At 51.8% G+C, this 25,194-nt stretch overlaps 8 protein-coding genes across 8 annotated transcripts; 6 read left to right on the top strand and 2 right to left on the bottom strand.

Moving 5' to 3' along the window:
- Positions 1 to 623: 623 nt before the first annotated feature.
- J7T55_002857 (calcium-dependent protein kinase) lies at positions 624 to 2,579 on the top strand (the record flags this gene model as incomplete). Its single annotated transcript, XM_053137973.1, has 3 exons — positions 624 to 667; positions 775 to 2,210; positions 2,362 to 2,579. 3 exons carry the CDS (start codon positions 624 to 626, stop codon positions 2,577 to 2,579), a joined length of 1,698 nt encoding a protein of 565 aa, XP_052998725.1.
- Positions 2,580 to 5,284: 2,705 nt separating this feature from the next.
- On the top strand, positions 5,285 to 6,849 carry J7T55_002856 (glutamate-1-semialdehyde 2; the record flags this gene model as incomplete). The annotated part of the gene is made up of 4 exons (XM_053137972.1): positions 5,285 to 5,525; positions 5,610 to 6,094; positions 6,159 to 6,730; positions 6,786 to 6,849. 4 exons carry the CDS (start codon positions 5,285 to 5,287, stop codon positions 6,847 to 6,849), a joined length of 1,362 nt encoding a protein of 453 aa, XP_052998724.1.
- Positions 6,850 to 7,448: 599 nt separating this feature from the next.
- On the bottom strand, positions 7,449 to 8,833 carry J7T55_002855 (purine nucleoside permease; the record flags this gene model as incomplete). The annotated part of the gene is made up of 2 exons (XM_053137971.1): positions 7,449 to 8,636; positions 8,699 to 8,833. The coding sequence occupies 2 exons, from the start codon at positions 8,831 to 8,833 to the stop codon at positions 7,449 to 7,451; spliced, it is 1,323 nt and encodes a 440-aa protein (XP_052998723.1).
- Positions 8,834 to 9,503: 670 nt separating this feature from the next.
- J7T55_002854 (major royal jelly protein) lies at positions 9,504 to 11,997 on the bottom strand (the record flags this gene model as incomplete). Its single annotated transcript, XM_053137970.1, has 6 exons — positions 9,504 to 9,680; positions 9,740 to 9,863; positions 9,930 to 10,130; positions 10,204 to 10,269; positions 10,395 to 10,476; positions 10,746 to 11,997. 6 exons carry the CDS (start codon positions 11,995 to 11,997, stop codon positions 9,504 to 9,506), a joined length of 1,902 nt encoding a protein of 633 aa, XP_052998722.1.
- Positions 11,998 to 13,926: 1,929 nt separating this feature from the next.
- J7T55_002853 (uncharacterized protein) lies at positions 13,927 to 15,023 on the top strand (the record flags this gene model as incomplete). The annotated part of the gene is made up of 4 exons (XM_053137969.1): positions 13,927 to 14,058; positions 14,193 to 14,270; positions 14,531 to 14,774; positions 14,881 to 15,023. 4 exons carry the CDS (start codon positions 13,927 to 13,929, stop codon positions 15,021 to 15,023), a joined length of 597 nt encoding a protein of 198 aa, XP_052998721.1.
- Positions 15,024 to 17,401: 2,378 nt separating this feature from the next.
- Positions 17,402 to 18,652, top strand: J7T55_002852 (pectin lyase a short; the record flags this gene model as incomplete). The annotated part of the gene is made up of 3 exons (XM_053137967.1): positions 17,402 to 17,550; positions 17,609 to 18,272; positions 18,326 to 18,652. The coding sequence occupies 3 exons, from the start codon at positions 17,402 to 17,404 to the stop codon at positions 18,650 to 18,652; spliced, it is 1,140 nt and encodes a 379-aa protein (XP_052998720.1).
- A 1,615-nt stretch (positions 18,653 to 20,267) lies between these two features.
- On the top strand, positions 20,268 to 23,665 carry J7T55_002851 (gnat family; the record flags this gene model as incomplete). Its single annotated transcript, XM_053137966.1, has 2 exons — positions 20,268 to 22,226; positions 23,015 to 23,665. The coding sequence occupies 2 exons, from the start codon at positions 20,268 to 20,270 to the stop codon at positions 23,663 to 23,665; spliced, it is 2,610 nt and encodes an 869-aa protein (XP_052998719.1).
- A 329-nt stretch (positions 23,666 to 23,994) lies between these two features.
- On the top strand, positions 23,995 to 24,968 carry J7T55_002850 (short-chain protein; the record flags this gene model as incomplete). Its single annotated transcript, XM_053137965.1, has 2 exons — positions 23,995 to 24,514; positions 24,574 to 24,968. The coding sequence occupies 2 exons, from the start codon at positions 23,995 to 23,997 to the stop codon at positions 24,966 to 24,968; spliced, it is 915 nt and encodes a 304-aa protein (XP_052998718.1).
- Positions 24,969 to 25,194: the final 226 nt, after the last annotated feature.

Below are 25,194 nucleotides of genomic sequence, written 5' to 3'. Positions count from 1 at the left end.
GGCACCAGTCTAATGTAGGGAAGCCGGGCCGTGATATAAGCACGTCGTCTTACAAATCCAGCGTCTTTGGGGTGAGTAAACATGGCTATTCAACGCCATGTTGTGCTTGTTATGTACGTCCTGTGACGTTTCCTTGATCAATTTCCTGCATACTGTGTATATGGAGGTCTATTGCCTGTGTTTTGACGAGGTCTTCTCTGCTGTGGGAGCTGGATATCTAGGTATAGGTATCTACAGAAATAGAGCTTGAAGAAGTGATGGTTGATGTTGTGGGTAGGGCGGAAGAGCACCTCCCCCCTCCCAGCCCCCCCTGTATGCGGCCCATCAGCCCACCCCACCTGCCGAGTTCAGCTTCACCTCAAGACTCGGGATCCCTGTCCAACATACCTATAGGCAGCTGGATGCGACTGTAAGCTGCAGCCAGCCGTGCGACTCCAAGACAACTCCATTAAACGGTCATCATCACAACAATAACAACAAAGACAGGGCAACCTCAAAGGCCTTGCACCCCTACCGCCCGTGGTTATCTAACCCAGAGACCCATCCGTTCATGATTTCCATCACAGACTACCATGCTGGACTCGTCTCTGCATCCTGACGACCTCTAGCCTGGCAAGCTGGCCATGTCAATTGTTCCCTATCAGTCTCGCGGTCGCGAGATCGTCTTGTACGTCAACTACCGTTGTTCTACCCGTCGCTCTAGCCCCCGTTACTTCCGTCTCTAGCTCCATTAGAAGCTTGTGTCCTAGAACTTGCTAACGAAAGCCCTCGCAGGCGCCACCACAATGCCGTCGTCGTTCGCGACCCCTCCTCGCGCCGCCTTGAGCTCGACCGCGCCCTGGTAGAGTGCCCGACATGCCATCACCCGTTGCGATCGTCCTCTCCCGATCGAGGCTACGACGCCTCATCCGACAGCGACTCGTATGTCAGCCCAGACTACTTTCGCATGCTCCGAGACCGCCACGACCTATTTCAGCCCGAGCAACCCCCGTCGAGTCCTATACGTAGGCTGGTGCACTCCTTTGATGACGCCGACCGGAGCCTCCCGGAATATGCTCAAGATGCCGAGTTTGTGTCGAGCGCTCCCGTCCCGCAAGAAGGGAGTCGCATCAAGAAGGAGGCTTTCCAGCCCAATTACTTCAAATCGTTCTTTGTCGAGGAAAGAGAACTCGGCAGGGGCGGGAAAGGTGTGGTGCTGCTTGTGAGGCATGAGATCGATGGCTGCCAATTGGGGTACTTCGCATGCAAGCGTGTACCTGTTGGTGATGACCATGGCTGGCTTGAGAAGGTCCTCATCGAGGTTGAGCTCCTTGCCAAGCTGTCGCATCCAAATCTGGTTTCGTACCGACACGTCTGGCTGGAAGACGTCAAACTGAACCGGTTCGGACCCAGCGTCGCATGCGCCTTCATTCTTCAGCAGTACTGTAACGGAGGTGACTTGCTTCATAAGGTCGTTGGCAAGTTCCCGGAGGAGACAACCAAGGAACAGCTCAAGGCTCAGATGCGACGTCGATCCAAGGGTCATACAGATAGGCCGACGGACTTGTGGGCCGCACGCTCCCAACTCCTGCCTGAAGAAATCTACTCGTTCTTCAGAGACATCACTGCCGGTCTTGCGTACCTGCACGCCGCCAGTTTCATCCATCGTGACCTTAAGCCCAGCAACTGCCTACTGCATGACGAGCGAGGGAGGATCACATGTCTGATCAGCGACTTTGGTGAGGTGCAGCCAGAAAATGTTGTTCGTAAGTCGACGGGGTCGACTGGCACCATCTCCTATTGCGCACCTGAGGTGTTGAAAAAGGACGGGACAGGTAGGTACGGGAACTTCACCACGAAGTCAGACATCTTCTCTTTGGGAATGATCCTGTACTTCATGTGCTTTGGACGACTGCCATACCAAGCAGCCAACACAATCCATGAGGAGCTAGAAGATGTCGATATGTTGCGAGCCGAGATCACCGACTGGAAAGGTTTCGAGGACGAACGAAGAGAGAGGCCGGAGCTGCCTAGCAAGCTCTACACGCTTCTCAAGCAGTTGCTCGCGCTCAACCCGAATGACCGCCCCAGCGCCAACGAGGTCCTAAACGCGCTGAAGAACGTCACGATTCTGGAGAGCATGTTGAGAGGGGCCGGCGCTTCGATCAATGTTCCGGGGCGGCGAATCCAGAATTTGGATTCGCCAATGCCACCGAGCACTCCTGTGCCAGGTTGGTTCAGGCCCACCGCTGTGCCTCCGCGCTTGGCTAACACCTCTTAGATCCGAGAAAGCGTGCCACTGTCCAGTCGTCATCGCAAGACGACCTTGAAGACACGCGGCAGGAAGATATCCCCCAGAATACACTTCACCAGAGCCTACAGAAACTCTCGAATCCACCGCAAACAAGACATCGCGCACCTACGATGTCACCATCACACAGCCAGGACAGCCATCATCGTCCCCAGTCACCTCGACACAGACACTCCAGTCCAGCACGCGATCAAGAAGCTATCACCACTCCTCTACTTATGCCTCCGCCCACGACTTTTTTGGGGGAGATCAGGATGAGATACGAGGAGCTTACACGCTCATTAGCTGAGCCTACGTCACCATTCTTCCGATTCGTGCTGTTTGTGGTTAAAATGGTGGTCCTGGCCCGCGCCTGTTGGCCTACGAGTTTCAAAATGGCCATGGGTGGCATCCTAATCATCGCAGCGGCTGTAGATTTGGCCTGGGTGTTGAGTCTGAAAAGATCTACCCTCTTTTTCGTACTCCACCTTGCCCTCGTCTTAACATTTCAGAGACGTGGCGACCTCTGCCTGGACGGTCATGAATCGTGGGATTGGAGCCCGGCTCTCGGTCAAGATGGTGGCGCCTGAATGACATAGCAATACTTGTCACGAATCGCGACCTAAAGAGCGAACTCAACTTGCAAACGGACAGCCAGTGAAGTACTTCTGAACGAGTCTATTTACAGGTGCTAAGCATTTGAGCCGGGCGCTGCGTCGCGGGACACGAAGAGGTGGAGGGGCACGTAACGGTACGGGCGTCTAGCTGATGCTCGCAGGAAGTGGAACCGGCGCTTTGAGTTCCTGTTTGAACCTTCAGAATGGCCCTTGCATGCATCCGTTCTGCGGAAAGATCATGAGGCTCGGCGGCGTTTGAGGTCTCGATTAAGTTCCTTTTTTCGGGTGGCGAATGTGCCCGAAGTCCTGGTGGGCGCCAAGGGCATGAAAGCTGGAAGCAGTCAGCGTCGCGCGTAGTTGCGAGAACTTCGCTCTCGTTGGCAGGAGAATTGAGGAGCGGAGTGATCTGAGGTGGGCTGAGTGGCGGGGACCAGACATTCTATCCTGTGTATCCTTCTTGGGCCACTGCTGAACTGTTGCCCGGGCGCGAGATCAAAGTCCGTCTTTGGCATGCACTGCCCCTCTTCACGTGTGTGTTTGCATCGCGTGTTTGCATCTTTAGATGAATTTGTCGACCGCCGGGCCTTTGGACACCGGACCAGCTCCACTGGATCCTGTCCGCGCTTCGGCGGGCTTTCAATTGGTCGTGAGTTGCAAGTTGGATGCAAGTACAAACTTCGTAATAAACCCTGGCAAGACGTCGTGTCTGGATTAACCGCCGGTGTGCCCCTCACTTCAGATCCTCTTTGGCCGTTGTGCGCCTTGTAATCTTAGGTGAGGGCCTGGGCCCTTTCGGTGACTCGGACCCATATATCTCTCACAATGTTCGAATGAAGAAGCCAATGGTATGGTATATGTCTCCAACCTCGGAGGCCAATCTGATGTTTCTTGCCTGTTCTCGGCTTCTGTTATAAGCTGTTATATATTCATTCGAGCTAAAGCAATAATCGGAATCTTTTAATACACAAATCGCGCGACTGGAGAAAAGTCACAAATACGGAGCAAATCAGGGACATCGAGGAACCAAGGAATACGTCTCATACGTTCCTGGCTACCATGTGCACCCGGAGAAAAGTAATCATACACCACCGATGCGGTCACAAAATCATCAAGATCCTCGTCTCGGAACCATGCGGCGACGATGACTGCAGGAAAGTCAAGGAAGAAGAGGTCGCCTCGAATCAATACCCCTGCGTCGTAAACGTCTGCCCTCATTACGGGCGTTTCTGAACCCAAAGGGAAACGGTGGTTGGTCTTTGATCGTGAGTGCGTTGCGATTGTGTTCTCGACTAGGCGCTAGGCTGACTTGTTCATCACTGGTTGGCAGTGCTCGAGAATGACGTACTCGCCGTTGGCCCTCATGTGTTCAAAAACATGCCTTACAAAAGGTTTACTGGAAGGGGGAGTAGGCGGACGGAAACATGAGAAAGATGTGGTAACTCTCGACTTCGGTTAGAATATCCACAGATGCAGAAGCGAATGTTTAGAAGGCTTCCAATCAGAAATGCATGTCTCATGTAATGGAGGACCTGTGAGTACTTTAGCTGGATGGAATACTGAATTTTGAGCACTTTTTCGGATAATCATTGTTCGTGCGTGATCGATTCTTGACTCTCAAGTCGTCATACTATGTCCATGCAGTGGCAACTCTGCAAAATAGCTATGCGTTGCCTGGGCCTTCCTCCAAACTCGCCTTTAATAGAGGCAAACAACAAGGCTTACCTCCCGTTGACCAATATTGCACCCTGGTTGAATCCGAAAGCTCAAGCAGCGTGGAAAAAAGCTTGTGAAGAGTTCTGCCATATGCTCTCTATTGACACATGTGAACAGCGTCCGGCAAACAGAGACTTAAAGTACCCTGCTTTTTGTGCATGAGTTTCGGTTCTGACTGAGTATTTCACATCCGTTTGAATCCCGCTTTGCGAATGACTCGAGAAAGAGAGCAGGAAAGAGGCGATCAACCAGGCCTAGAACAACTATGTGCAAGTGTATCGATCTCATGCTATCGATTGCCAATCAGCGGAGCCGGCCCCTAGGGAAATCGAGCCCATGTCATAAATGAATGTTATATCTACAGGCATTCCAAAATCAAGTACAGTTTCATTTTATGACTTCCTATAGAGTTCACTTTCGTCAGAACGGGTGGCGCATAGGACGTTTGTTGTTCTCAGAAACAGGCAGTGTACCGGCATCGGGCCGAGTGAACGATAAGGAGCCGAAACTCGGCATGGGTCAACCATGTTATTGCTCAAGTGAGCATTACGCATTTCTCAAGGCTCGACCACCGTAAGCCCTTATACGCGATGTTGATCTAAGCTTGGAAAAATACCTCGAAGCAAATCTCAGCTTACCTTCACGGTGCTTTTCTGATCCGGGTTAATCCATTACCGACTTCAAGATGGCCCCTATTGCACTTGAAGAACACGCCCATACTCCAGGCGGGGTAGACCTCAAGCCCAAAACCACCAACATTGCTGTTGACGACGCCCTGAGGAAAGCCCTGGAGGCAGCAGAGGCTCGCTTTGTCAAATCACATCCGGCATCAAAACAGCAACATGAAATCGCCGTTTCCCACCTGCCGGGTGGAAACACCAGGACGCTGCTGCACACCTCCCCCTTCCCACTTACAATGAAGTGTGGTAAGGGACCATTCGTCTGGGATGAGGATGGGCATAAGTAAGGAAGGCCTGATCACCATTTCGACTGTAAGCTCTAACAAGCAGACAGGTATCTTGACTTGGTCGGGGAGCTCAGCGCAGGCATATACGGCCACTCGCACCCTGTCATTCGCGAGGCCATGGTCTCGACCTTCGACAATATTGGCTTGAACCTGGGGTCTACCACCAGCCAGGAACACAAGTACGCGTCACTAATATGTGAGCGGTTCAACCTTGAGCGTGTTCGATTTGCGAACTCGGGCACCGAAGCCAACATGCATGCCTTCAATGCCGCCAGGGTCTTCACGGGCAAGAACAAAATTGCTGTTTTCAGTGGAGGGTATCACGGAGCAGTCTTCAGCTTCGGCAATGGCAAGGTGGCCACGAACGCTGTCAACAGAGATGACTGGGTCATTGGTAAGTACAACGACGTCGAATCTGTCAAGGCCGTTATCGAGGAAACTACAGACCTTGCCGCTGTCGTTGTGGAGGCAATGCAGGGTGCGGGTGGAGGCATCAGGGGGACCCAAGAATTTCTATCCCAGATTCAGGTACGTCAATGAGGAACAATTTTCCATACCTCCCTTTCGTCCTCGTACTAATGCCGGCCAACAGGAGTCAGCCAAGAAAGTCGGCGCGGTTTTCATCCTCGATGAAGTGATGACTTCCCGTCTTGCTCCCAACGGCCTCCAGGGAGTCCTCGGCCTGAAGCCTGACCTGGTGTCACTCGGAAAGTACCTCGGCGGAGGGTTCGCCTTTGGCGCGTTTGGTGGTCGAGCAGAAATAATGGCTGTCTACGACCCGCGGACGACTGGCGCAGTGGCGCATTCTGGAACATTCAACAACAACACCATGACAATGCACGTTGGTCACGCAGGACTGTCGAAAATTCTGACCCCCGAAGTGAATATCGCGTTCAACGCGAAAGGGGACAAGTACCGCCAAAGACTACAAGATGTTACTAAGGGTACCAAATGCTCCTTCATAGGCCGTGGGGCGTTGTGGTGTGTCCACTTCTCGGACACAGGGCTGCGGGACATCAGGTCCGTGGAGGACGTGAAGGAACGGCTGGACTTGCATGACTTGTTCTGGTTTGAGATGTTGGAGGACGGGTTCTGGATCCACCGGCGGGGGTCTATGGCTCTGATCCTGGGTACACCCGATGAGGAGCTGGACCGATTTGTAGGGTGTGTTGAACGGTTCCTGGAAAGACACAAGGAGATAATGACGTTGTAACTCCAGCCCATCATCTTGTCCTATCCTATTGTCGAGTTCTTACATGGACATCATCGGTGTTGTCACCTGAGCATCGCCATCATTTTGCATGTATGTAAGCCATAGAAATAGAATTTTGGGGCTGCGATGGCAAGATAGCCTTGCGTGAACATGCTGAACACTACAAGGACTGGGGGTTCCTCTGTATCCGCCAACGCCAGGGCGGCGGTAGATACGCTCTCTTCGCGAAACACACCCAGGTCGACTAGTTGCAGCAGATAGGTTGCTACTCAGATGGAAAGAGACTTGAGGCGAAGGGTAATGCTGGCAAGCTGGAGAAGTGGGTGTTCGACGTGAGAACCTTTTTCAAATACCCAGCATATCCACAAATGCCTTGCCCTGAGTGATACATGTTCTAACCAGCCATCAACCTGTTTGCAGTTCTGGTCCTAATTGGTCCCTTCACAGGAAAATGGTTCCGGCCTGGTCCTCTCATTCTTTTCTGCTTGTTTACCCATGTAAAGCTAGGTACCCGGTTGAGGACAGGGCAGTAAAGCACGCAATTGTCAGAACTTTGTGTTAAACAACTGCTTGTCAATTAACAGCAAGGGCAGTGGTCAAGTATGTGTGTTCGTTTATTCTCTCCAAAGCATCAATAAATTAATATTTGAATCCAGAACACGGTAGATCTCAGGCTATGGGGCCCCTCATCTTGATCACAGGCAACCCCCTGCGTCGCTGCAGCCCCTTGCTCCTCTTGATAGCCGCAGCTCTCTTGCCCTTGACATCCGTGGCGGCCTCGACATCCCTAGTCTCCAGATCTCCCGTCTTTCCATCTGGCAGCACTGCCAGGCCATCCGTGATGCTTCCCGGCCCAAAGTCAGGCTCACCACCAAGCGACCCAAACACGTCACCGATGTAGTTGGAGGCCTTGACGCCAGCCTTGAAGGTGCAGTTCCAGTCGCTCAAGATACCCTTGGCGATCTCGACTCCGGCGTAGTAGATGTTCTCCACAGCGATTTCAAACCCGTTCTGGTCGTTGATCAGAAGGTGATCATAGGCTGAGGTACCCGGCGGTGGGCGATCGAAGTCGGAGCCAGTTCTCATGAGGATGATCCGGGAGAAGTCGACAAGGCCTTCGATGGCCATCCGGAGCAGAACCTCGAGAGTGGCGTTGTCCTCCTGCGCAGTCATGCAGTAGTGTCCAGACCCGTTCGTCCAGAGAGTCGTGGTGTTGTCAAAGGCCTCCGCCAACAGCTTACCGGAATAGTAGACATCACTGGTGGCGCTGTCGCAGAGGACGACGCTCGGAGGCAGGGTGGCCGCAACTTGGACCTCGCCTGCGGCAACATAACGCTCGCGGTACTCAGCCGCGATGGCGTTGTCACTGAGGTTGGCCTTAGACGCAAGCTTGTACGCGATCTGGCGCAGATCCTCATTGACCTCGAGCACTTCCGTGCCGTACCAGGTCTCGGGCATGATGCCCGGTTGCAAGGTGCCGTAGCCCACGTAGCCGGTCGTGTAGTTCTCAGGCATCTCGCGGGCGTCAAACTCGTACTGCAGCGCGACCTGAACGGCATACCGGGAAAGAGCGACACCGCCGAGGGTGGACCATTCCGGGCTCACGCCTGCAATACCACCGATCATGAAGTAAGTCGAAGTGAGATCGAACTTATCGGACAGCACGACGGAGGTGATGGTCGCGGCTGCGTTGATTTCCGACTCGCCGGTTGTGACTTGACAGATCTGGAAGTCTTCTGTGCAATGGATGTGGGGAAACAGCATGGACAGGCCAGGGGTGCTGATATTGACAGCCAGGAGGTCACCGAGGCCGCTGTCCGGGAGCTTTTCATACCAGATATCCGCCTCAGGTGTGAACTACAACCGAATTAGCCATGCATTCGAACTGTGCGCAAAGCAAGGCTCGTGGGCAAACCTACCATGCTGATGATGAAGAATTTGGGCGCCATCTTTGCTTCACGGATCGCCAGGGGCGCCTTTGGGGCCTTGACCGTGGCTGCAGCTGCGTGGTTGACAGCGAGCAGCGCGGAGGCCGCGATTGAGAAGAAGCGCATCTTGAAGGCAGGTGAGCTTCTTGAGCCGAGGTGGAAAGATGCTCAATACGGATCAGAAGCAGCTACACGACTACCGACGGAAGGCAATGGCGAAGGAGAGAGTGGGAACAGGGCACCATCAACTTTTATATAAACTTATGCAGGAACGAAGAGTTCAAGCTGTGGGGCCGGTGAGTGAATAACTTTCCTATCAGTAAGACGTGATCCACCATATTACCTCAAGCAAGAGTGGGAATCAACCGCGATAAAGTGAAAAGCCTCGCATTGGTGAATTCCTCTTTGACATCCACTTAGCTTGCATGATTGGGGGCCCCACTATTGAAGAGCCGGCATGCCGGGCTGCAAACAACAGACCTCGAGGGAGACATTGAGGGCCCCGAGGACTCACTCCCAAGCCACATTTCGTCCCAGCCAGCAGTAAGTTGACTAGGCGTGCGCTGAACCGAATCACCTGAAGCCCAACAACCTGTTGGAATAATACCATCAGCTGCAGCACTTGGCAGTCAGCCGGGGCATCGAATTGGGAATAAAGGACAAAGGAAAGGGTGGCATCGCTAGTCGGTGACGTCGGGCCCGAAGATATCGGGATGAGATTCGAATGGGGAGATAAGAGAAACATGGTTCTCCCGTGACTGCTGAGCAATGGGAACTGCTATCTTGACTCATGTCATCAAAACGCTGAAATAGGCCTCGCGGCCTGAGGGTGTCTTTGCCGATCATCTGTGGCGTCCAAGTAGTCCAAATTGCTGCCCGTGGGGTGGCACTGGACTGTCGTTGAATTGGTGTTCCAGCTCAAGTCGAGACCTGATGGCTGCCAAGGACGGCACTGGCCGATGGCAGACGATGACTACCGGCACTATGAGAACTCGGCCTGCTTGTGGGAGCACCTCACTGACTGTGACGCACCAAAACGAGAGCGGTGTGGCCATCAAAAGGGGTGAAGATAACGGACGATACCGGCAGACTTTTCTGCTGCACTCCAGAATTGTTCGGGCCGAGATCAAGCTTTGTGGAGCCTCGCTGAAGCCTCCTGGGAGATTCCCGGAAGCAACTGAAGCTGCTTCTGGTCGACTATCCTTGAATGAAGGTGACGTACGACAACTCTTCGCGGGCGGTGGCTCTCAGTGGTGCGGAATGATACCACTGCTCTGATGTGCGAAACGGTCGAAATGATGAAGTAGACCTGCTGGCTGCTGTTTGGCCGGGCAAGAGATCCAATCCCGCAGTCCCGCAGTCCTGCAGGCACAGCACGGCAGCGGGGTTGCTGGACCGCACATCGCATGCAAGGTACGCGAAACTGTCTCCACACTGCAACCACATGGGCGCGCAAAAAGTGGTTCATCTCATTTTCGCGCTGTCCAGCTGCGAACCTCTTGCCGTGAGGTTTCTCCTCATCGATGTCGCACAGATGATCCAGTATTCGGGCTGCTTGATTGCTGACGTGCATTTGAGACCTCATCTCGGTCTAAAGATGACAGTCTCGCCTGGTATTGACAGCTCCAGCTTGTCTGTCGTGTCGTTTATCCGCTCTGCAGTGTCTGTATCCGCAAAAATGAATCACAGATGTTTGACCTCCAGGCATGGGGGAAACAAATCCTCGCAACTGGTGATTTGAAGTCCTATCATCGTCATGAAGTCGGCCACTGAAGGCACAAAGAGTCGTGACCTTGCAAAAATGTCAATCCTGAACCGTCACATGCAGTTCAAGGGATGAAAGGCCTTGGGAAACCCTTGCACAACGCGACCCTCCCCCACAGGAGGGCCGGGGGGTTCGTAAGCTGATTCAGAAATACAGCTCTTCAACAAACACACTTAAATTGCCAAGGATAATATCGAGAGACGATGGTTAACTAATTTACATCTCCCATCTCCTACCCATCGTCGACCGAGATGGGGATCTAAGAGGCCGGACCAGCATTAATGAACAGCCTGTACGATCTGAAAGGACCCTTCCTGTTGTCCGTATTGTTGTACTGCCTCGACGGACCCAATTCCAGTTGATTTGTGCAAAAGTACAGATAACCTTGCAAAATCGCGGCACTGTCCGCGTGCTGGATTAGCCCGTTTCTCACCAGCGTCTTGACGTAGTAGTTTTCTGCTGCAACGAGACCCGAGCCACCAGCAGGCACACCGTTTACCTCCTCCGTGATCCTGGATTGTTCCGTCTGCACGTAGTAGATCGCATTCTGCTCGCTGGCTAACAGGAAGACTCGGCCCTGGTCATCCGCCGTGAACCCAGCTTGTTCCGAGCCGAGCTGGCCTGGGTCCTGAACCGCGGCGAGTACCTCGGCATCCGTGGCGTTGAAATTCTGCAGGATCTCCTGGGAGATATAGTAGAACCTTCGGGAAGAAAGGACACCCCAGTAAACTTGGCCATTCTGGAGGGCTATGCCATCTGATGATGTGGTGCAAAATGACTTGGCCGTTCCGTTCCAGCAGTAGATTGGCTCCCCATTGTATGAACCGACGTATCCGGGGTCAGCCATCACAGAAGACTGCCCAGCACGTCTCTTCACAACGCTGCCCGTGGCAAGGTCGACGGCCAGGAGCCCACCTTTCACCGAAGCATCCGTAAGAAACGCAAAACCTCCTGTCCCAGCTGTATTGTTGATCCGCAAGTCGTTGAGGTTTGTTCCACTCGCCAAGATGTCATCCGGGAAAAGATATGTGCTGGTCAGCTTCTTCGTGGAGGAGTCGAAACTCATTATTTTCGCACCCCCTGTGACTGCAGGCGCAGTCTTTTTGTAGGGAATCCCGCTGTCGAGCACCCAGAGCTGTCCTAGAGCATCCAACACCACGTTCTGCACGTTGATGAAACACTCCGACGCATTTTGGCTCGGTTGACAATTCTGAATCTCAGCAGAGGGCCATGGCTCCTCTTCGTCAAAACTCGCAGCTATGGTCACCGTGTTTGTTGCGTTCTCAAAGTTGCGCGGGTAAGTGAGGTAGATGTTCTCATTCAAGTCAAGTGCCAGACCTGTCGGTGCTTTTTGGCTTTCGTGAACGGCTTCGAGAGCACCGCCGATGATTTCAAAGTCTTGCGCGCAGACGCCATTCGTCGAATTGGAGCTTGACAATGCTGGATCGGGACAGACTGCAGGGAATGTCGCTTTGGCAAGGGTTGTGAGAGCGAAGACGACGAGTAAGGCTGATAAAATCATCATGTTTGTTGAATCAGTGCCCTGGAATTCTTCCACCTGTTGCGTAACACTCTACTACTGAGTATCGGCGAGTTGGGTATCCCGACTTGATGTTCTCGAAGGACGAATTGCTGACGGTGTAGGTCTTGCATAGTCAGGTTCCAAATCGTATGCCAGTTCTGATTGCGTCGATGGCTCATCCAATAATGACAGTCACTCGTCATTGGGGAATGACGACTTTATCAACCCAAGATGGCCGCGCTCCATCAACCGTGTCACGGTTCATTGTGTTATGATGGCCCTGATCCTTAGTAATCTCCCCGCACGTGCATGATGTCAACCGTTAATCACAGCGTCGTAGCCGGCATGTTGCTAGGTAGTCTCCAAGGACATGCGCGAAATGATTTCTCGTGATTTCCTAGTAGATATATGCCGTCAATGAATCGGAAAGGGTGTCGCAGTGACATCTTGCCACACGTGGACAGGGAAAGAAAGCTTACCGGAAGCTTCCGGTAGCCAATAGTTGGACGATGAAACGAACACAACACCAGCCGATCTAGAGAACTCACCCCACAATTCGACTCCTGTGAACCTGGAAAGAATGAAGAGCTGGTAGCTTTGGGAACTGCATACCAGAGGTGCTGTGGCCTTTCAATGGCAAGAAGGGCGCTAATGTTGGAATTTTCCGGAAGTCATCAAATGCATTGAAATATGAATGCTGTCAAGCATGTTGAAAGTCACATTCGAGTGAACATAAATTCGAGCACAAGAAAGCACTAATCACTGCGTTTGAATTATTTGCAAATCGAGTGGCTGAATACAAGGATATCGTGACTTGGAATTTTGGCAATTTTAAAGCATTTTTGTCTGCACGAGTTACATGATCACAACGCTGTACTTTTTGGGCTTGGAGGCTTCCTCCAGGCATTAATCGAAGAAAAATCGTTCCAAAATTTATGCCTATCCAGTGTCTTGATGCCCAGTCTAAAGTGACAAAACGAGTCAGGAGACGTTAGAAATGAGTTGCGTTCCGCTACATGCAGGTGGGCGATGCTCCGTGGCCCCAGCCCCATTCGATGCCCATCGGTCCTGTCTTGGTCCGCTGTCCATTCCGTCCTCTTGAGAGAATTTGAGCAGCGCCAAGAAGCAGACGAGCCAGTACAGCGGACCGGGTCCAGACGTAGTTCAATCTAACCTGCGCTCCAGGTCGTATTCTATTTATCCGGGCCGTCCAGAGACCCTGAAAACCGAGTTCTCGTCTGCTCTGCGGCCAAGCGCTTTTAAGCGCTTCTATGCTAGCCTGGCGTGCTTTAATATACCAAACAACCGCGATGCTACCCTCAAGGTCTGGACCCTCGGAGTCGAACCCAGAAAATGGGTAAGAACCATCACTATTAAAAGATTTAGCCTCTTAAACTCGCAGTAGTGCTGCACTTTATGCTTGATAGACAGAGCCGCCAGAGCGATGTTATATTGCACAATGGCGTCCCCGCAGCACTGATTCGGAAAGTAGGAATCACAGGACCAATTTGCTCTATATTGGACCCTTCAGCTTACTACCCACGGACGGATTCCAATTTTTACTCTAGCTTTCGACGACCTAGATGCTCTTGGCACCATGAGAGCCACTGAGATCTCGGAACCGGAAGCAACCGTGACAGCAATTAATACCAAAAGCGTGGAGTGGGCGTCGCGTTATCGTACGAGAAGCTACTACTGGGAGCCAGCGATACAGGAGTGAGCTCTGGCGTGCTCGAGGTAGGGATCCAGGTACAAGACTTTGTAGATCTAGACCTGCCAAAGCTCAATTCCCCCACGGGGAAGTGAAGTATAAGTATGTGATGCCCATCCGGCTTTCCACGATGGGGAATGATCTTCCTGCAACGTCACTTCATTCATCTATAACTCTATCTCTCTATTGATCGCCGACACTCTACAAATCCGTCGACAAAGATGAAGTTCCTCCCACTGCTACTCGTCCCGGCCCTGGCCGTAGCCCAGGATATCACCATCAAACAGGTTCAATACTCCGGGAACGGATGTCCTCAGGGAACTGTTTCAACGTCGATATCCAGCGACAAGACTGTAAGTGTCAGCGGGCCGGATTATTTCCCATGTCTTCCTAGATGTCTCTTGTGGTATGATACTTCATCTGGACTACGGGGCTCCCCAAGCCACTTGCAAGGTCTTCCTGGCTGAAATATAGCTGATGAATTCAGATTGTCACCCTCGGCTTCGACGGCTTCCAAACATACATTGGACCAGGAACATCCATTAAAGACCACACGAAGAATTGTGTAAGTCAATGATCCTTTTTGCATTTTAACCTGTCACCGTGCCACGGCGTCTTATGAGGTTCAACTCTGCAATGTTTTTTTTTTTTTTACCGAAGCGAAGCTTGTCCGCCTTTCTTAATAAAGGAACGATACCGAAGAGAGAGCACAGACCGAGGCTCTCTGAGGAAGAGACCCACAGTGGATGTCTCCAAAAGGAAGGGCAAACACACGGCAGGGGCTAGACACCGCTTATTTGATCATCTCACTGACACTGCAGCAAGCAAATTCACTTGACGCTCAATTACCCAGCCGGGTACTCCTTCGCAGTGGTCGACAGCACCTATCACGGATACGCTCAATTGGAGACAGGTGTGACCGGCACCTTCTTCAGCCAATATTACTTCAGCTCGAACGCCTCCAATACCTGCACCACCCAATCTTCGATCAGCGGCGGCGGTCTCTGGGCCGACGGGCAGGTTTACACGAAGGAAGATGTTGTCCCCACTCCAAACTACGTGAAAAGCAGTCAGTATAAGCCATTCCCCATTATTATATCCTATACGTCTTCCATTAGAATCTTCCAAAATGCATCGTTTTCGGGCTCCGTAGCAGGTGACTAAAGCGTCAATAGAATGCGGCACTACCGAGATCCTGAACGTCAACAACCGTGTCGCGCTCACTTCGACAGATAGCAACGCTATTGGCCAATTAACTGATGACGACGCCACTGTGGACGTGAGCCAGCAGGTTCATATCAAGTGGTTCACTTGCTAAAAGGATCTTACTTGGCGGTTGTGCTTTGTGACTCGTGCTGCAGCCATGGGGTCTTAGGCATGCCTCTGGATTAGGGATATCTCTGTTTTGGTAGTCTATGGTCTATCTGGATTTCACTTCAGTTTTGTTCATATTTGTTGACCAAACTTGACGTTGGTAACTGTTAGTCAATTCAATTGTTGGAACTCATTATCATGTCATCTTGAAGTTTCATGCCCCATTCGTGCATTCTTGATCCAAAATAGCTGGCAACGCACCAACAGAGACAAGCCCTCAAGCTTCTCAATGTCTTTGGTTACTTCAAGGTGCAAGTGGAGAAAACTGAACGCATGTTCCTGGGCTTGATCATACTCCTGTTTGAGCGGTCAGTTTTGCCCCTTCATTGTCATATTATACGTACAATTGAGTGCCTGGCCAACCTTTGGGATCCTTGCAAATTGTAGAACCACTTGTAGACAGAGTGATCCCAGGGCTATCCAAGTTCTCGCCTCACTTTCCTCGCCTCCTTTCTTTAGCGAACAGAATGATCCTAGAGATTGCGGCACTTCCCGTGAAGTACCTGTAAATTTGAAGGCCAGCCTTTCAGACCTGATCCTACCGGTGCCATTCTGAACACTATGTACGGACTTACACCAGTCAGCTACGGACGCGAATCAATCCCGCAGGAGCGACTGAGATTTCCCATCGCAGTTTCAAATATAGATTTCTGGCTATCAAGATGTTTGCCTCAGTTGATATACCACGGTTTTTAGACTCAAAACCCGAGAGTATCTCAGAGAGCTTCAAGCTTTAGGAGAAGCATGCCGGTCAATTATGGAGTGTTGTTCAGGATCACGGCAAAGCTTTTCCATATCCGATGGTCAGCCACGTGCGAAAAGGAGACTATCATCACAAACATAGCAACAGCCATCAGTAGCACAGGTAAATCGCGAGTTATTGAAGTACGAGAGTGACGCAACACGTCCGTCGCGTGCATGTATGTGATTAAGGCAATCGCATACGCAGGATAGAACGCCAAGGCTCTTGGCGGTGCTACTGTCAGGGGCAAGATGGGCAGGATGGGCCTGCAATCAATGCGTGTCGATCACTCGGGAGAAGCCCCACTGATGCTCACGCATCAAAGCTTATGTAGACACGCCAGACTCACAGAGAAGCTGCGCATGGTAAACTGTATTTTGAAGGTTGTGGACGACGGCGAGGCATTCTTTCCCCATACCAATATCACTTGAGGTATAAGACCCAAGGAACACTCAATCGAAGGATACCGAACTAGCCGATTATACGATCCCCAATGTCACTGCGGGTCCGTTCTCGCCATCCGATCTCCACAAGAGGGTGGAGATATATCCGATTGGAAAAAATTGCTGTGTCGAGTTTCAGAGGAATCCTGGGCCGACAGGCTGATCAGCACGCTGGTTGCCAAAAGCACGCCAGTGCCCTTAGGGAATAGTCACGGCACTGGTGGAATATCTCAGACCATTCTTCCAGCCCTGCGAATCTCCGAGATCACTCCCGAACGCAGAGACGGATCCGGGGGGGCCTGGGGGGCTGACGCGGACGCGTAGAATACATTGCAGTGAGCCCACAAACCAATCCACTTGAACTTGCCAAACATGCAGGCATCTGATCAAGGGATGTGGTGGAATGTTCTTTGTTTCTACGGGGAGGCTGTCATCGTACCCAGTATTTCAATCTATATTCCATTGCTTGCTCCAGCAAGTTCATCTTGCAACGGGTCTCTCTTTCAATAATCTCGGCGAGCCACCGCTGACGGTGAGCCACTGCATGGAAGAACGCCCCTTTTAAGAGGTAGAGAACAGCTCTAACAACTACAACTGTAAAGTACAAGCTTTCGTGATAGTATTGATGCCAGCCGAGGTCTTGCCATGACTGAACGTGCGGCCTCGTGATACGAGGCGGAGCGCATTGTACACCAGACACTTCCCGGCTCCAAAGGTCCAGTCTCACGCCTTAAAAGGCCTCGGTAGAGGAGTACCCACTGTACACGTAACAATCCTGCCATCCAAATTCTCCCGACGCCAAGGTGGTTTCCGTCCGATCAGGGGTTGTAAGCGGTAGACCAAACACCAACACCACGGTTTTGTGGGGACATGCAGACCCATTCACGTAATGTTTCCTGCAAGGCCCTCCTTCTGTTTCAATCCAATCTGGATTGATGGAGTGATGGCGGAGACAAGATCCAAAGGCCCTTTCTTATTTATATGACTTGCTCGGCCGCACTCAGAAGATTGTCCATGATCATCATTCACCACGCCTCGCAGGTTTCCGAGTAACTTCTTTGTCGTTGTTGCAGCCATTCTTTTCCGGGTCTCCCAATACATTCTTTTCACACTCAATCACTCCCCAAAACCATCAAAATGCATTCCGCATCCATCGTCGCCGCGGGCTTCGCGGCTCTGGCGCAGGCCGCCACAGTGACTGTCTCCGGAACCCCCGAGGGTTTCGCTGCCTCTGTCACTGGTGGTGGTGATGCTGCTGCGGTCACACCAACGTCAACTGATGAGCTGTGAGTTACTCATGCTGTAATGAATGTACTAGATATATCGTACTGATCCCAAAACCAGTGTCTCCTACCTCACGGACTCGGAGGCCCGTGTCATCGTGCTCACCAAGACCTTCGACTTCACCGGAACCGAGGGCACAACGACCGAATCCGGATGTGCTCCCTGGGGAACAGGCTCCGCCTGCCAGCAGGCCATCAACAAGGACGACTGGTGCACCAACTACCAGGCCGATGCCCCAACAGTTTCTGTTACGTACGACAACGCCGGCCTGACTCCTATTGAGGTCGCCTCTGACAAGACCATCCTCGGCTCTGGCACCTCCGGTGTTATTAAGGGCAAGGGTCTGCGCATGGCCAATGGCGTGGAGAACGTTATCATCCAGAACATTCGTATCACCGAGCTGAACCCTCAGTACGTCTGGGGTGGTGATGCTATCACTCTGGCCGGAACCGACCTGATCTGGATCGACCACGTTACCACCGACAAGATCGGCCGCCAGCACATTGTTCTCGGCGAGGATGCTTCTGGCCGCGTCAGTATCACCAACAGCAACATTGACGGCGAGAGCGACTACTCTGCTACTTGCGACGGATACCACTACTGGAACCTGTACTTCACTGGCTCCGACGACCAGATCACTTTCAAGAACAACTACGTCCACCACTTCTCTGGCCGTGCCCCCAAGCTCGGAGGCAGCACCCTCCTGCACGCTGTCAACAACTACGTGAGTCCACCTGATGCCGCCTGAGATATGCACAAACTAACTAGTCCTCCCAGTGGTACGAGTCCAGCGGCCACGGCTTTGAGATTGGTTCGGGTGCCTACGTCCTCGCCGAAGGAAACGTCTTCGGTGACGTCTCTACTATCTACGAGGATGGTGATGCCACCACCGCCTACGTCGTCAACGACTCCTCCATGGAGTCCGCCTGCTCCAGCTCTCTTGGCCGCGACTGCGTGTCCAACAGCTACTCCAACTCTGGCAGCTTCGCCATGACCGACTCCTCCGTCCTGTCCAAGTTCAGCTCTGCTGACAGCATCGCCGATGCTGCCGCTGTCTCATCTGTCACTGGCCTGTCCAGCTCTGCCGGATACGGTACCCTGTAAAGGATATCTACCAAAGTGATCCTATACAAGAATGGTGCCATGTGTGGTACCCGTGGAAACCACATGGAAGCGTCTTGGAGGCGGGGATTTAGACTTCAAAAGTACATAGCATTTTACCTCTGACATATAAAAAAATTGAGGACATACCAATTTTGACTGATCAAACTCGAATTCACTCCAATGGGTGTTCGAATGACGGCTTCTTCTCAAGTCAACAAATGTGAATGTTTCTAATGGAAGCTACAAAGAGTTGACTCAGTCGAGTCTTTCTCGATTTCACGCCCGATTCGGTTGAAAGTTGTCTCAATGGCAAGGCAGACATCTTGCTCACCGTGATTGGAATTCTTCTATTGTGGACTTGGATGGGCTATCTTTACTGAGGCCAGGATTACAAGATCATTTTGACTTTGTGCCCTGTCCCTACCGAGTAACAAGCGGTGTCTCATTCAACCTTAATCATAGAATCAGCTGTCCTTAACTTGGAATGTTGTAACCATCAGCTAGTAAGTATTTCTCATAAAGCATATGACTATCACTCACCACCGCTCGAAGGCTAGTGACACTGACGTAGCCGTTCGTTGATCCGACATCCAGGAAGTTTTCCGACTTTCCTGTCTTTTCACGACAGGAAGTCTCTCAACATTGTGGATCACGAAGGCTCTTAGAGCTGCGATTCAGGTCTTCCCAAATTGGAGGATTTGCAGTGCTTGAACAGTGGCCTCGCCTCCAACACTGGCCCTCCTCTACATGTACAACCCACATTGACGCCAAATGCCATGTTACAGCTTGTCTAGTACAGTGCATCATACTCGTTCTCACTTGGACAGACTCGTATGCGATAATCTCCTCTTTATCTATTGAGTTTTCCTCTTTCTTCTCCCTTTCTACGCGCTCTTGAAAACTTGGCAAAACTTTCGAATCCCAGTAAATTATTCCTCGTGTTTATAAAGCGGATTCAATTGTGTATGCACACTTTCACGATCAACTAACAGTGATTTCAACATTGGCGATTGTATGCTAAATGAGGCAACAAACTTCCAGACTGACTCAGAAATGAGCAAAATTGAATTGATTTACGTACCCATGGAAAGTCTATTTTGAGTCGATCGTCCAAAGTTCGCTGGAGCTTATTGCTCCTGCCCCGTAGACGCTTGGACCAGTTATGCTTAAATCCACCTCACGGGTGCATCAGCACCGAGACTTGCTCGCAATTCTTGCGCGCGTGATTTTGGCCGCCTTTTTCGTCTCCAAAAGAATCGATCCAAGATCGCTGAATCGTGTTGACAGCTGCGTTCTCTGAGCCTCGGTGCCGTGGCCAACTCTTGAGCTCACCCGCGCTGCCTTGCATGGCCAGCGAACGACGTCTTCAGCCGCCACAGTCATTTTGACGCGTTCTATTCACCCCTGGACCCTGGTCGGCGCTTCCCATTGAGATTTGAGGCATACTCTCTCGGAGTTGAGAATCGCTGCTGCTGATATTGTTGGAAGTTTTTCATTTGAAAATATGATGGCCCGCAGCAAATAACGTCCGTTCAATCAACCTTTGACTCACGACCACATCAACGGGGTTCCAGTCACTCGAATCGATGAAATTACGCAAAAAGAGTGCGCCAACATGGGCTTGGCCACAGAGAAAGCCATTTGGAGGAGCCGAAAAGCAAGAAAGACGGAGTTATTGATTGGTTACGAACAACGGCTTCATTCTTTTCGACGGTCTGACTTGGTCAAAGACACGATCAAGCACATCAGCCTACATACCGGCCTTGCAAGAGAACACTATTTTGACAAGTTCAGTTACGCTGCGTGGGAGGAGGTGGACAAATATTTTGAAGAAGCCGAGAAAAAGCGCAAAGCGATTCAGCAACGACGCAGACGACGTGAACAGTCTCTCGCAGCGGCCGCTGAAGAAGTTCATAAGGCTCGGGAGGAAGCAGAGACGAGTACTGGTGCGCAGAAGATCGCTTGCCTTCGTCGCGTCGAGCGCGCCTACAAAAAGCTCAAACATATCAAATCCAAAATTGAAGCCAGCGCCGTCGTGGACCAAGAGTTCTTTACACAACGTCGAGAATCTGCTTCTACGGCACTGCCCAAAGACCAAACGAGTCTGAGGTTGTTTCGAATAGAAACGTCAGCATTCCCTTTCCCGACCGCGACAAAGCACGTTGCTTACAAAAATGGCAGAAATGCGGGTGAAACACACTCAGGGAACCTTGGTGAGAGTGCTGTGTCAGTTCCAGTTTTGGCACCTAACCCAGGCTCAACCGCGAGGCGCAGACCCGAGCCTTTGCCTCCTCTTGTGCAAGGTCTGTCTTTCCTGGCTGACCCTGTGGCAAAACTTCCAGAATGGGCGAATTGTCTGGATTCACCTCTGTCATCACCTCAGGTTGAGTACGGCGAGGAACAAATGAAATCGCGGGGAGAATATTCGAACACTAGCAGAAGCCAGCGCGTCAAGGCCGTGGCTGGTGATATCCCGGTCGCCTTGAGATCGATGACTCGGGCTTACAAGCGGGCCCTCGAGCTTTCTGAGACGAATTCTAGTCAAATGAACCAAACTTCTTCCGGTTTAAAAGGTATCGGACAAGAGACAGCTTCAAGATCAAGCATAAAGAGTGCAATTGATATCAGCTCGTCTCATAAGGACAGTAATCTCACGGGGGAGGTTGATAGTGCGAAAAGAGCCCAGGAAGTCACAGCCCAGTGCCTACGAGTTGACAAAGGCAGCGACAGAATCAGGTTCGAAATAACTCAGGACACCGCGCAGGAGAACTGGCATTTGGTCAGCAAGTTTGTTACTGGAAGGCAATTGTATCCGCCCAAGAGGAGCCACTTTGCAGCGCTACTCTCTTCAACCCGCACGCGAGACATTGCAACGAGACCGAGAGTGAAATTCGTTGCCGATCGGCCCAAGAACGTTCGTCTGCTCATAGTCCACATAACTGGCATAGAGCTGCCCGTGCCATGCAATTCGTGTGCCTCAGGCCACGGACCTTTTAAGAAATGTATCGCGATCAGCAAGCAAGCAGCAGGCGAGACCACATGCGGAATCGTGTGCTGCACGAATTGCGCAACAGACGATAAGATCCAGCGTAAATGCAATGTAGAAGAGCTGCTTCGCCAACCAATTCGACGAGGCCGAGAGGTCGCCGCGCCTGGTTCGACTGAGGTGAACGAGGACAAGAGGTCAGTCCCAGATGCAATAGCCATGGAACTAGATACAGTCTCAGTTGATGATGGTGAATTAAATAGACACGATGGGACCCTATTGCCCGTCGCTCTCGAGCTCAGCAGAACGGCACCAAGGAGGCGGACCAATGAGGCTTTCCAGGCAAAGATAAACGCGAGAAAAGTCCCCACTTCACAGGACGGTCCTATTCCTGTGAACTGGACGAGACGATCGAACACTGCTCGCCGAACTGAATCCCAACTCCCAGGTCGTCTGTTGCCCGAGACAAGTAAGCAGGCCGAGCCGAACATTAGCTCACATGAAGCTAAGCTTGACTACCGATTTGCATTCGGGGTTCACGTCATACCGTATGATGGTTCGCTCCTCTTCGACGCTGAGCCCTCAAATGTCCGTCTTTGTTCGCTGATGACAGGAAAAATTGCGGTGGATTTGCAGGGGCACTCACCTTTCATCATCGGTCCCGGTGGGATATTTCAGCTGATGACGGGGATGTGTGGGCAGATTATGAATGCATCGGAAGTGGATGCTGTTCTCCATGTATCTACTGTGAAGAGATAAAGGTGTAGCTGTTTACCCAAGTCAAGCCGGCTACTTATGACAGCCTGCGAGGTATCTGTTTGTCTGGAAGTCAAGCATGTAGAGATCAGCTCACCGCTCAGGCGGTTCTTTCTCCGGAATTCGATGCCTTGCAGGTGTGTTCCAGCTCGTTGGTGCATGATAAGAATTATGGACTGCGAGATATTTTCAGCGCCATGGCTATTTCGCCTTCAACCAACGCAGTTCTCATGTCCAAAATCAAACGATGTCACCACTTGAGGATGCAAATGAATAGTAACTGAATGAGACTTAATTTTTGCGTAGGTAGCACCGCCGTCCACGGTAACAAACATCTCTTTGTGCTGCACCTCCTTGTTACATATTGGTCTCGCCAGGGTGCGCAAATGCATTTGCCAATCAGATTGATATTTTCGTGGCAGCCACGCCAGGACTCGCTGTGACTCACCAAGACGGGACTACGCTCTGAGCGTGCATTGGGGAAGTCAGCCGCACTATAGGCAATACGAGAGTCCCTGACTACTTAAGCAGTTAGCCACAAGTCGAACTTCAAAAGTTGAACTTCCTCACCTCGCCATCTCATTTCCAAGCTGGCTCGCATCTAATTTATGACTGAAAAGATGACAAGCAATCTTGCGAACGCGTTCGCATCAGAGAGGCTCGTTTATACAGCCATAGACGACACTGATGAAATCAAGACCTGGTTCCACGAGCGGTTCGAGAGCGACCCTGTTGGCCGCAGCACTGCCGATTCGAGCCTTCTGCGGCCACAGACCAGGGCACGCAGCGACGAGATCCTCGCTGACATCCGCAAGTCTTTCCTAGGCGTATTGATATGCCTGCCTCCAACGACCACTGAGACTACAGACTCACAGCCGAAGGCGTCAGCCGAGGCCGCACCAAGCATGCCCAAGCCGACGCCCATCGGAGTTCTGCACCTGGACGATGAGAGCGACTCTATGTATCGTCATCACCACCGCCTTGCCGTCATGAGCGTCTCAGTCATTGCCGAGTATCGTGACAAGGGCTACGGAGCCGAGGCCATCAACTGGGCACTAGACTGGGCTTTCACACGAGCTAACTTGCACGCCGTCAGTCTTGGATGCCTCGATTTCAACGAGCGAGGGAAGCACTTATATGAGAAGTTGGGTTTCGTCCCCGAGGGAAGGTTCAGGAAATGCCACTGGCATGAGCGAAAGTGGTGGGATGTAGTCTTGTACTCCATGTTGGAGGAAGAGTGGCTTGAGCTCCGAGGCAAGGGTACATCTTAAAATGCTTTCTGAATCCTGCACAGGATTTTCCCAGGTAGCTCTTCGCAAGTCAATTTAGTGCAATAAGCCAGCGATCTTCCGTGCATGAAGCAGCCGTTCACGAAAGACTAACTCTCGAATGATTTGGAGGCGGCCGCTCCAAAGGTCACAACCGTTACCACTACTCGTACTTTGCTTAAGTCCGCCCACTAATACCGAGTGTCTCACGCTATAAACTCAAGCTCGACCTACCTGACTCCCAGGCTGTATTTTCTTTTGCCCACTAAATGAGACCTTTTGCATATGCGCATTTAGCCAATTGAGAGACTGTGTGAACGTAAAACCCCAAAATGGTATCATCAAACGTTGAACCCGACCTCCCAAAGTTCACTACACCCGCCCGGCCACTAACATGGCTGATCACGGGCTGCTCTTCGGGCTTCGGCCTCGCCATCGCGCGGCACGCCCAAGCCAACGGGCATCGAGTCATCGCAACATCCCGCAATCCAGCCAAGACCCCGGAGCTGATGCATGAGATAGAGACCAACGGCGGGAAATGGGTGCAGCTCGACCTCGACGACCCCAGCAACGGCAAGGTCATCGATGAGCTTGAGGCCGAGGGTACCCCGGTCGATGTAATCGTGAATAACGCAGGGGTCGCCCTCCTACAGGCCGTGGAGCACATCACCGAGGACGAGGTCCGCGCGCAGTTTGAGACGGTTTTCTTTGGACCGTACCGACTGACCAGGGCCGCCCTGCCTTATATGCGCAAGAGACGGTTCGGGATCATTGTGAATATTAGCACCGGGGCGAGTTTGGAAGGCCGGGAGAGCATGGGCATTTACTCTGCGTCAAAGGCTGCTTTTGATGGTACACAGTTCTCATGCCTACAAGTACACCAATGAGGAGACTGACGTCGAACAAAATAGGACTTACAAAGGTTCTGGCCAAAGAGGTTGCAGAGTTCAACATACGTACACTCACGGTGTATCTTGGCGGCTTCAACACCCAATTTTCTTCTTCGGCGGTGAGCAGCGGCAAAGAACCGCTGTCCGATGATTATGATGGGACAGTTGTTAGTAAAACACTTCAGTTTATGCATGGAGGCAAGTATGTTGCCGACGGGGACACGTTGAAAGGTGCCAAGGCCGTCTATGAGGTGGTCATGGGCGAGGGAGTTGGGGCTGGCAAAGAAGCCGAGCTGAATCTTCCTCTAGGTCGGGAGATGGAGGCTCGTGTCAAACTCGTACGAGATCGCATGGATCACTGCTGGGAGGTGTTCGGTGACGTTGCTAGCAATGTGTACATTAAAGCAGAGCACTGAGCGTCGGCATTTGTGGGGTGAGAAGACTGCAAAGCCAGATGCTAATTCATGTATGTCAACTTCTCTTGGTATTGTTCCGCTTACAGTCTTGCATTCTTGTAATGTAAGTGGAAATGTGGACTTATGTGTGCCCCCAAATCTGCCTTGCGCTCATACGCAACAGCGCCAGAATAATCCTGACCCCCACTATCCTCGCTCAGCAGCGTCAGCATGATGCCTCCAGCGT

Source organism: Diaporthe amygdali, assembly GCF_026229845.1.
Source record: "Diaporthe amygdali strain CAA958 chromosome Unknown NODE_3_length_2959817_cov_65_330692, whole genome shotgun sequence".
NCBI lineage: Eukaryota > Fungi > Ascomycota > Sordariomycetes > Diaporthales > Diaporthaceae > Diaporthe > Diaporthe amygdali.
Note: the sequence above shows the minus strand (reverse complement) of the source record. Positions and strands in the feature narration are given on the sequence as shown.